The sequence below is a fragment of the Orycteropus afer genome, unplaced genomic scaffold, assembly GCF_000298275.1.
Source record: "Orycteropus afer afer isolate SDZICR_OR568_19922 unplaced genomic scaffold, OryAfe1.0 scaffold00131, whole genome shotgun sequence".
Taxonomy (NCBI): domain Eukaryota; kingdom Metazoa; phylum Chordata; class Mammalia; order Tubulidentata; family Orycteropodidae; genus Orycteropus; species Orycteropus afer.
In genome coordinates, this window is record NW_006921718.1 from 7,035,463 (window position 1) to 7,047,781 (window position 12,319).

Genomic DNA, 12,319 nt, shown 5'->3' on the forward strand with positions numbered 1-12,319 from the left:
GCAAATAACAACAACAACAACAGCATAGTGCCTAAAGCACTTGACTGCTGACCAGAAGGCTGGCGGTTCCAACCCACCAGCCACTCCTCGGAAGGAAGATGGGGCAATCTACTTCTGTAGTGATACTGCCTCGGAAGCCCAAAGAGGGGTCACTATGAGTCGTGTCCAACTCCATGGCACATAACAACAACAACAACAATTAATTATAAAATGAAAGATCAAGAAATCAGCAACACTAAGGCCTGAGGTTTACTGTTTAGACATGGGCAACTATTTGTTTTATGATTATTTTAAATTTACCGAATTGAAGTTCTGGATAGGGAATGAGAAAGAAAAAAGAATAATCAGTGAGCCTCTAGGATTTACCAGGCTTGTACCATTTCATCCCATGAACTCGATTACAATAATAGCTATCATTTGTCAGTATATTATAGCAGGCACTGTGTTAAGGGATTTACATCTCTCATTTAATCTTCACAGTAATTCTGTAAGGTAAATATTACTCCCATATTAAAAAAGCAGAAGACTAAGGTTGAAAAAAAGTTAAATCATTTGCCCATGTTTCCAGCTTTCGAAAATCATAGTACTGGGAATAAAAATTGTGCCTGACTTACTACAAATGCCATGTCCTTCCAGTCATTAATTTTTTTTTTTTTTTAGAATTTTTCTTTGTTTCAGATTAGAAAATCATTCCTGCTGTTGTGAGAGGGCACACAAAGGGGGCTCCTGGGTGCTTGCAATGCTCTAGTTTGTGATCTGGGTGGTGGTTACAGTTTGTGACAGTTCATTGGAGTGTTCACTTAACATTTGTGAAGCTTTTTGCCATACCTCCTGCCTTTGTTATCTAGTGTTGCTATAACAAAAATATCATAAATAGGTGGCTTTAACAAGCAGAAATTTATTTTCTCACAGTTTAGGAATTGTCAGAAAAAAAATAATTTTTAACCTACAAAATTCGTAAGATCACTTAAATCACCCATATGACAAAACATGCCATTATTGCATAATTGCCCCCTTTGTACTCTGATAAGTCTCAGTAATACAAGAGGAAGCAATGAGTTAATGAAAAGATCACTAGAACAGCAGTCAGGAAATCTGGGTTCTACTTTTGCCTGTGCCACTTACCAAAGGCCTCATTGTGGGCAAGTCTCTTAACTTTCTGGGCTTCAGTTTCTGGAGTTGTAAAATGAGAGGATTGGCCTCTATCTCAAAGAACACTAAAAGTCAAAATAATTTATGACACAGGGATTTTGGCCAGGCTTGGATACATCTTTTATTTTTTTTTTTCATAATAAAGACTGACTTCATAAAGCAGAAACATGTAATAACTGTGACAAGAGAGCTTGCCATCTTTATTTGCAACCAGAATAAATACAATGTGTTTCCTGTCCTTCCCTCAAGTATTCATGGGAAGGGGCGGAGGAAAGGACAGGGACAGGATGCCCTTCCCTTACATGTCACTCACCAGTCTATACATTTTTTTATAGTCATAAGATCTCTTATCCCAGCCTTTCATCCCACCAAACAAAAAAGTACAAGTAACTTGTTAGGGTGACAAAATTGGGCTTAGTTTCATTTTCATTTAACTTTTTTTTCAGGTGTCTTCCTTTCCCTTATCATTGTAGTATTACATTTGTAGTTACATAATATCAGAGACATCGGAGAAAAAAAAATTAAGGAGAAACTTTTAAAATGAAGAGGGTTAAGTGTGACTTTGGTAGGCTCATACTGTTGCCAGTTTGCAGGTGAACGTGCAAGAAACTGGGAACCGGACAAGTGAAAAAGGAGAGGTGCCTTAGATACCTAAGACAGTTCTAGGGAGCAGAAAAGGACTTTTGTTCTTTTAGGTAATGCAGCTTTGATGTACTGTGACAGTTATAAGTATGCCAATCTTCCTTTGAGGACAGGAACTGTCTTATTTATATCCCTAGCGTGGGATATAACCAGTAATCCAGTATTAAAGAAATTGAGTGAAAAGAGTGTGCGGAAATAAGAAAAGGAGAAAATAACAGAGAGCCTCGGATATCTGAAACTTTTACAGGACTTCAGCGAAGTAGTTTTTTTAGATGAGGTGTCAATAAACCAGGATTTGGCAGCAGAAAGCTGCTGCATTGAGTGTAGGAAAGAGGTGGCTAGAATTCCTTATAATAAAAAAAAAGATCAGGAAACAGGCTTTAAAAAAGTGAAAAAGAAAGGCAAAAGCAACAGCGATTTGCAGACTGGAGGAGATTCTAGGTCAGAGAACCATCTAAGTCAGAGACGAAGAGAGAGAACTGGTTAACTGGGTGGAGAACACCAGTCCAGGTGCCTGACGGCGTAGCTCGCTTTGAGTGTTTCTTAACAAAACTACCAGGAAGCCCCGAAAGATGTGCAACTCAAGCTAGTATTTTTGGCGTGATAACTTCCGTGTGTGTATGTATGTGTGAAACAGGGAGGCCGCCCTAGAACTTCCGCATGCGAATGAGACTGGAGCGCTGCCCGCCAGTGCCCGGCCCCAACCCTAGAGGAAACCCGCGCTTCTTGCACAGCTCGCCCCTCCACACCCCCAGCTCCGTTAGCGGGCGGGCCGGGGGCGGGGTCGCGGCCACGCCCCGGACGAACAGCAGTGCGACAGGCCACCTCGGCCGTGCTCACCCAGCGCTCCGCCCCGCGACTACATTTCCCAGCAAGCCCCACGCCGCCTGCGCGCCGTAGTTGACCCATTTCCCGGCCCGTCACAGGCTCGGCCGGCCCCCGCGCCCAGGCTGCTGCTCCCTGCTGCTCCCTGCTGACTGGGGTGTGGGCGGGGAGCGGCGGAGGGAGGAGGAGGCGCTGCTGGCCGCCGTCTTTGCCTCCGCTGCTGGGCGCCTGGGCAGCTACCCGGGCTTCTGCGGCCGCCATGGACGAGCAGGCGGGTCCCGGCGTCTTCTTCAGCAACAGCCACCCGGCCGCCGGCGGTGCCAAGGGACTCGGGCCTCTGGCGGAGGCTGCCGCGGCCGGCGACGGGGCGGCTGCGGCGGGGGCGGCCCGAGCCCAGTACAGCCTCCCGGGGATCCTGCACTTCCTTCAGCACGAGTGGGCCCGCTTCGAGGTGGAGAGAGCCCAGTGGGAGGTGGAGCGGGCGGAGCTGCAGGTAAAGACCCTCCCGGCCTGTCCCCCTTCATCCCGCCTCTTTGCTCCCTCTAGCCCCGGCTTCATTCTGCCCCCAGCCCTCACTGGCCCCTTTTCCTTTCGCTCCCGCCCATCCCACGGAGAATCTCGTCTCTTTCCTCTCCTTACCTTTGCTTTTCGCTGACCCCCACTCCTTGACCCCCGTTCCCACGCCCTCCCCTGATGAGTTGTTTACCCTCCCTGCTCCTTTTCGCCAGCTCCTTCCCACTCAACTCCCAGTCTCATTTAAACTCTTACCATCTTACATATTAGGTCATTCCTTTGAGTTTATTAATTGAGCTGGCAGTAGTTTTGGGAGACGTCGAGCAAATTATCTGTTCTAGGGTGTCTTGTCCTAGGTTTAGGGACACTGCCAGCAAAAGGTATTTGCAGTTGGCTCCTCTCTCTGAAAGGAAGGTAATTAAAAAACACAGCAGAAGTTGTGTTGGTGAGGCCTTGACTTTAGGCGAGAACTGATGTTAGGCAAAAGGGTTATTAGAAATATCAACTCTTTTTTATATATGTAAATGTTTCTGCTCCACCCCCTCCTACCTCCCCCGGATTTCTTTTAGCTACTTCAGATTCATGGATTTTGAAGGAAAGAGTTAGATGATCACAGTCAGATAGATAATGGCTCAGAGATGGTTCCTGTTCTCAGAATCTAAAACTTTCTAGTTTTATGTTCAGTATTTTGTGAAATTGGCCTGTACTTTTAAAAGGAACTAAAGTGGCTTTAAAGTTAGTTACATTGCTTTTCAGTGCATTGTTGTTAGGTACTGTCAAGTGCACTGTCTGCAAGATGAAGTATATCCAGGGAGGAGCTATCCTGGTTTTTAGAAGAATGAAAGTGTGGCTGATACTTTACAGGCCATTCTGAATTGGTAAGTAGGATTTCAGTCGCTGATCTTGAAACTTCCAAGACATAGACACATTTCACAGGGAGCTTTAAAGAACTATGAATGGCTGTACCTTTCTATTTTACGGGCTAATTCTGTATGTTTATGAAATACGAATCTAGTTTTGGTTGGGGAAACACTTGAAGTTAAAATGCCATCCAGTATGTCACTCCATTTATTTATTTATTTATTTATTTATTTTTTTGGGTAACATGCATTTTCTTTGGCTCTTAAAAAAAAAAAAGAAAAGCAGAAATCTGTTCCATAGAATCATGTGCTGGAGTGGGCCCCTTTGGTGTAGTGGAAGTGGCTCTAGAAAGAGGAGATGGGCTAATATAGTTACAGGATGTGCTTGCTACTGTGACCTTGAGGGAATCCTTTACTCTGTGGGCATCCTTTTCACAATTTATTTATTCAGCATATGTTTATTGTGCACCAGCTATGTGCCTCTATGCCCTGAGATTAACAAGACCTCTAAAACCTCAGCCTTCATGGAGGTTGCCTTTCAATCAGGAGGCAAACAATCATTCGGAAAAAGTGGCCTATGGAGCCAACTGCTATGAGGAAAAATAATCAGGGTACAGAAATAGAGTGTGAATGGAGTAGTCGGGGAAGGCTTCTTGGAGGAGATGACGTATGAGCAGTTAAATGAAGTGAGAGAGTGACTCCGTTTCTATAGTTGTTCCTGATTTTATAGTGTCTACCTGCTCAGTAGCTCTGTGGGAAAAAGACCTGGCAATCTGCTTACATAAAGATAACAGCCGACTGTAGGGCAGTTCTGTGTCACACAGGGTTCCTATGAGCTGAAAACTGACTTGACAACATACAATAGTAACAACTGAATTATATGTTATATATTTATATTCTTTGGCAACTTTTTTATCAATCAGTACTTGTCATATTTCTTAATAACAAATCTGATGGTCTAAGTAATTTGCAGATTTGAATGCTTATACCCTCGCTCTATTAACAATATCATCTATAAATGAACTTGTATATTTCTGACTTCAAGGAAGCGTTAAATGTGAGATTTAACTTTGATGTATAGGAAAATAATTGGTGTATGTAGTGGCTTAAATTTTATTTTCTAGTTTAGGGAACATAAGATAAGGTAGACTAATTTGGTCAAGAACAAACAAGAAAAGTGTACTTACTTCCCTACGTACAAGTCAGGAAACCTCCAATTCTCCTTACCCTATCTCCTTCTCTCCTCCCCATTTTTCATGTTTAAATTTTCAATTTACCAGTATTGTAGTCAATATTAAAATTTTGTGTATGTAATATATATGCACACGTACACACACATTACACATATATACCTATCTTTCTGGGGTATTTATGTCAAATGTTAAACTTCAGGTAAGTTTCCCCATGATGCCTATCACATATTAAAGGTACAGCTTTTAAAGTATCTTTTGCTTTGTACTGAGAGAACAGAGGTCTAGTTAAAATAATCAAATTAAGCTGTTACAGAGAAAAGTTTAATAGTGTCATATTTTTCAAACAGAATAAATAAATTTTATGTATTTTTGGGGGGAGCAAGTTGGCAGGAATCTATGGTCTGAGTCCCCCCTCAATAGTGTAATTGAAAATTTCTTTTCTGAATTACCAATATCACTAAATTTGAACATTTCCCTCCATTTTTCTTTTGCCATTGGAATTTTTCTAGAAAAACAGTAAGATATAAAAGCATTGAATGAATTAGGATGACATATGGATCAGTTTGTGTCTTCCTTTTAATTTTTAAATTTCAAGTCATTAATATCAAAGTCAACAAAAATAACTTTAAGTTTAATTTGTCCCTTCGGGAACCTGTCAGTCCTGCTCTTTGAATTTGCCAGGGCAGCATTGTGAAAGGCAGTTCAAGCTCTCATCTACCTGGTCCAGCCTGCCATCACCACTTCCTGCTGCCTTCAGATCTTGGGAGTAAGAAATCCGTGATACTTTGCCAGAAGCTTCTTTGTTATTTCTTTCTGCCTTGCCAGTCTTATTAGTATACTCTCCTTTTACTTGTGATTATTATCCCCTACTCTCACACAAACAGATGAGAGTAGGTAATTCATGAAAAAAAAAAAGATAATGATCAAGAGTATTACTGAGCTTTAGGTTTGGGAAATAAATCAAAGAGGGAGTACTGACCATAGCATTTGAGAACATTTTCTGTATGTAGGACATTGTGCTTTGTGACCTCACAAAGAAGCAGCCTAGTTGAAGTGATAGAACATAAGTGAAACATAGAAGAATCAAAGTGTTGATTATTTTGGGGCTTTAATTTACTTAGAATAGCATAAGAGAGAAGAGCATTGAATAACAGTGAATGGAGAGAATATAGCAGAAGAAGTGAACTTTACAAAGACATGAGAGGCTAAGGCTTAATATTTGAAGATTACTGACCAATGTGAAAGTGAGTGTTTACATAAATTATTGGCTCTAGATATTGGGGTGGGGTGTATATATTGGAGAGATACTTATCTGGAAATGCTAGAGTTGTGTGAAAAAAGTGATATGACTGAGTAGCATAGGTATGTAGTGTGGAGTTATATATTGGAGAGCACTTGGGTTTTGACATTACTGATTCATATTTTTATTCAACAAATATTTTTTGATCACTTTTCTTGTACCAGGGCCTGATCTAGGCACTGGAGATTGAACAAGGAATAAAATAGACCCTACCTTCATGAAGCTTAAATCGTGGGTGAAGACAGACAGTAATAAATTAACAAATACATCAGATGTTAGGTGGTAATAAATGCCATGGTAAAGTAGGGTAAGGGAGATAGGGAGTGCTTAAGATAGTGGGGAAGAAAGATAAGGTGACATTTGATCAAAGACTTGAAAAGGTGATACCTAAGGAAAGAGCATTCAGGGGCAGGTGCTTGGAATGTGTGAGGAATAACAATGAGGCAAGTGTGGCTAGAGGAGAGTAGACAAAAGGATGTCAGAAATACTGAGTCTTGGACACTGTAAGGACTTTGGATTTTACCTTAGCAAGGTGGGCATCCATGCATGTTTTGAGCAAAAGAGTAACACCATCTTTAAAAGGAACCTGTTGAAAGGCTTCAGAACAGACTTGAAGGAGAGACAAGGATAGAAGGAGCAGAGAGACCAATTAGGAGGCTGTTTTAGTAATTCAGGCCTGAGATGATGGTGACTTGGACTAGAAGGTAGAACAAGCAAGATGTGCTGAAGGGTGGGATGTGAGGTTTGAGGAAAGAGTAAAAAGATGACTCAAAAGTATTTTGGCCATGGCCAACAAACACATGAGGAAATGCTTATGATCATTGACCATTAGAGAGATGCAAGTCAAAACAACAATGAGACACCATCTCACCCTAGCAATAATGGCAAAGTTCAACAAGACAGAAAATAACAAATGCTGTGGGTTTGCAGAGAGACTGGAATTCTCATACGCTGCTAGTGGGACTATAAAATGGTACAACCATTGTGGAAAATGGTATGGTGTTTCCTTAAAAAACTGAAAATAGACATACCATTTGAACCAGCAATTCCATTACTAGGATTATATTCTAAAGAGGAGAGAGACAGGAAATGAACAGACGTATACATGTATACCCATGTTTATTGTAGCATAATTGACTATAGCAAAGAGATGGAAACAATCTAAATGCCCATCAGCAGATGAATGGATAACCAAACTATGGTACATTCACACAAGGGAATACTATGGAACATTAAGGAATAATGAAGAATACCCCAGTTATCTTACAGTGTTTATGAATTTGGAGGACATAATGCTAAGTCAGTCACAGAAGGGCAAATATTTTATGAGTCAATTATTGTAAAAAGTCAAGGAAAGTTTTACTCAGGGAAGGAAATTCATTTTGTTGGTTACTGGGGAAGGGAGGGAAAATTTTAAACTAGTTGGGGGTCACATGTTGATTTGGGTGAGGGGAGGGGTGATATGGAAAGAGTCTGTGACAGCATGGTGACATTGGGGAAAGGAAAGACAGAGAAATATGCACAAAAGATACAGACAACAGAGGTAAATACTATTATATGCACAATACTGCACCAAACAAAAGGCTGTAGGTAAATGCATAGACAGATGAGAAGATCAGATGGGGTAGGTGAACAGGAATAAACCGTAGACCAAGGATAGATTTGGCTGAAGATAATCTTACATATGCACTTGTGCTACAAAATTATCCACAAACATTATAGAAGCAACAGAAGACAGGATTGGAGTTGCTTCTCAGACACAACCAAATGCCTTGAGAGAGAGAAACACCAGGCCTGCGGGCTTGGAACCCATAGTCTCGGGGGACATCATGCTCAATTGGCACAACATAGTACATAAAAATCTTGTTCTACATCCTACTTTGATGAGTAGCAACTGGGGTCTTAAAAGCTTTCGAGCAGCCATCTAAGATGTAAGTGTTGGCCTGTTTCTGGAGCAAAGAAGAGTGAAGAAGATCAAAGTCATTGAGAAACAATTAGTCCAAAGATAAGATGGACCAGGAGGACCTCAGCCTTCATGACCCTGAGACCAGAAGAACTAGATGGTGCCTGGCAACCAATGCCACCTGCTTGGAAAGGGATCAAAACTGGAGATTTTGGATAGAGTGGGAGGAACAATGTGGAACAAAATTCAAAAACATGAAAATGATTGGAATTATCAGTTGGATAGAGACTGGTGGAACCTCTGAGACTGTGGCCCCAGGTTACCCTTGGAGCCTAGAAATGGACTCACTTTGATAGATTGGCTCTTAGCCCAACAGTAGAAAGACCTACATGCAGAACACCTACTCCAGGTCGATGCACCCACCTACTCCAGGGAGATGCACCCTTTAGATCAGTCAGTCGTGAGACATCAGAGGGGCAGCATTCACATAGAGAGAAAGCTGGGCAGACAGGAATGCATAGATAAGAAAGGCACGGGGCTGGGGGTGGGGAAGGTTTAGTCACAGGGAGGAGAGGGGAGGAGACTTTTTTATGGTTGGGGATGGTAATGGGGCAGTGAAATCAAATGTGCATGAACTGTTGAATATAAAACAAATCAGCTTTGTAAATATGCACCCAAAGCACAATGAAGAAAAATAGTATTTGACTGAGTTGAGCTTACTTTTTATTGTTAACTATTATTTATTTATTTAAAAATTTTTATTATGATTTGAGTGAAAGTTACAGAGCAAATTCATTTTCCATACAGCATTTCATACACATTTGTTTCATGACATTGACTGTACTTTACCACAGTGTAACTTACAGCTCTCTTCTTACTTCCTTGCTGTAGTTACCTCTTTCCTATGCATTCCTGTCCCCTGAGCTATATCCCTGTGCAAACACTGCCCTTCTGTTCTCCCATGACTGATCATTCTAAGGAGTATATCTACCTGATGTAAATATTCATCCTATATGCCTGTCTGTTGTTTGGCTGGAAGCCATAAGAGTGAGTTCAATTCCAGACCTGAAGGGTAAGTAGGGTTAATAGGGGTCATAATCTCCAGGGTCCCACCAGGTGCTGTCAGACCAGTAAACCTGGTCCTTTTTATGATTTTGAGTTTTAGTCCACATTGTTCTCCCGCTCTATCTAAGATCTCCTGCACTGATCCCTTTTTTGAGTAGTTAGTTGATGGTAGCCAGGCACCGTCTCAGGCCTCATGGTCATAGAGGCTGAGGTTGGCATGGTCCATTAGGCCCTTGGACTAATTGTTTCCATGTGTCTTTGGTTTTCTTCATTCTTATTTGCTCTGGATGAGGAGAGACCCATAGTTGGATCTAGATGGCCACTTGCAAGCTTCTAAGACCTCAGTTGCTACTCACCAAAGAAGGATGTAGAACATTATTTTTGTATAGCATGTTATGCCAATTGAGCTTGATGTCCCCTGCAACCATGGTCCCAAGCCCATAGGCTCAAAAACTCACTCCAGCCGGGTGGTTGACTGTGCCTAAGAAGTTATCATCACTTTGCCCCCTGTTATTTTTAGTTAATATGGGCATTCTTATAGCACATACAAATACATATGTAGAAATATTATCTGCCAGCCTCATATATAGTCATGGGTATATATTTTTTTTGCCTATACATACCTGATCATTCATTCCATCTGTCTGTCTACCTATAGATTAATGTTTATGTAAGTATTTTTTATAATTATAGTAAAAAGCAAGGGGAGCTCTGGTGGCATAGTGCCAAGGCATTTGACTGCTAACCAGAAGGCTGGCAGTTCAAATCCACCAGCCACTCCTCAGAAGGAAGGTTGGGAAATCTACTTCCATAGTAAATGAAGTAGGGAAAACCAAGGAGGGGTTTCTATGAGTTGGATCTGACTCGGTTGTAGTGGGTTTGGTTTTTTGGTTGGTAAAAAGCAGTATGGCATAGGCTTGCATTTAACTCTGCTCTAAAACTCGCTATTGTATTTTATATCTAAAATACAAATTTGTAATAATTCTGACCTCTCAGGACTTTATAGTTTCCTTACGTGTAAAATGATGATAATAAACTACCCTGTGGGAATGAAATAAGATATTTTAAAGCACAGGTCTGGTATATAACACAAAGTAAGTGCTGGATAAGTAAATAAATGATAGTGAGTACATGATGTTAAATTGGTAATCTCATTCCTATTTCTTTAGAGAAAAGCCCAATGAACTCTTCTAAGCTGGAGCATGGAAATGGCACGTTGGGACTATGCAGTCTAATATTGGGTGTGACAGTGGCACTGGAAAAAAAAAAAAACAAACACAAAAATCCCACTGCCACTGAGTCGATTCTGACTCATAGTGACCCTGTAGGACAGAGTAGAACTGCCCCGTAAGGGTTTCTAAGGCTCTGAATCTTTACAGAGCAGATTGCCTCATCTTTCTCCCACAGAACAGCTGGTGTGTTTGAACCACTGACCTTCTAGTTACCAGACAAGTGCTTTAACCACTGTGCCACCAGAGCTCCTGACAGTGGCACTAAGGGATGTTTATTTAATTGGGTGTCAACTTCAAAACATGGATTATATTCTTTAAATGTATAGGCATGCTTCAGAGATATTGCAGATTCTATTCCAGACCATCACAATAAAAAGAATCACACAAATTGTTTGGTTTCCCAGTACATACAAAAGTTATATTTATACTATGCTTTAGTCTATTAAAGGAGCTCTGGTGGCATAGTGGGTAAGACATTTGGCTGCTAATCAGAAGGTCAGAGGCTCAAACACGCTAGCTGCTCTACAGGAAGAAGATGAGACAATCTACTTCCATAAATATTTATAGCCTTGGAAACCGGATGGGTGTCACTATGAGTTGGAATCAGCTCAATGGGAGTGGGTGGGTAGTCTATTACGGAGCTCTGTAGCACTGTGGATAAGGCATTGGCCTACTAACTAAAAGGTCTGTGGTTCAAACCCACCAGCTGCTCCACAGGAGAAATATGAGGGAGTCTGTTTCCATGAAGATTTACAGCCTTGGAAACCCTGTAGAAGTCACTGTGAATCAGAATTCACTTGATGGCAGTGGATTTTTGGTGGTTAGTCTATTAGATACACAACAGCATTATGAAAAAGTTTAAAGTATTGTGAGAATGACCAAAATGTACATGGAGACACAAAGTAAGCACATGCTGTTGGAAAAATGGTACCAATACACTTCTTCTATGCAGGGTTGCAACAAACCTTCAATTTGTTTGAAAACTCAATAAAGTGAGGTGCAGTTAAACAAAGTGTGCCTGTACTTGCTTTTGTAGCCACTCTTTGGAAGGAAGGTTGGACAATCTACTTCTGTAGTGATACTGCCTGGGAAACCCAAGGAGGGGTTGCTGTAAGTTGGATCCAACTCCTTGGCACATAACAACAACATGTGTCTGTTGAAAGAACCCTAGTGGTGCCATAGTGGTGCTCTCGGCTGCTAACCAAAAGGTTGGTTGTCAAACCCACCCAGGTATTCAACTCTGCTTCTGCTAAGATTATAGCCAAGAACACCCTATGGGACTATGCTGCTCTGTCATTTGGAGTCACTAGGATTTGGAATTAATTTGACAGCACCCAACAATATATATCTGTTATCTTTGTACTTATATAAATTCTTGAATGTATTTATTTTAACCTTGCATGACTTCTTGAGTAACAAATTATATTTACTAACCACTCTATGGCGTTTGACTGCTAACCAGAAGCCTGGTGGTTCAAACTCAAAAGCCGCTCCTCAGAAGGAAGACTGGGCAATCTATTTCTATAGAGATACTGCCTTGGCAACCCAAGGAGGGGTCGCTGTGAGTAGGGATTGATTCGATAGCAAAGAGCATTTTTTTTTTTTTTTAACCATTCTATAAAACTAATGTTGGA

The 12,319-nt window shown here is 41.2% G+C and overlaps 1 protein-coding gene across 1 annotated transcript in view; it reads left to right on the forward strand.

The window, feature by feature from the left end:
* Positions 1-2,878: 2,878 nt before the first annotated feature.
* STRN (striatin) overlaps positions 2,879-12,319 on the forward strand; it is a 199,794-nt gene continuing 190,353 nt past the window's right edge. Inside the window, exon 1 of the mRNA XM_007945074.1 lies at positions 2,879-3,112. Coding sequence (XP_007943265.1) covers positions 2,879-3,112 — 234 coding nt within the window. The remainder of the gene's footprint in view (positions 3,113-12,319) is intronic.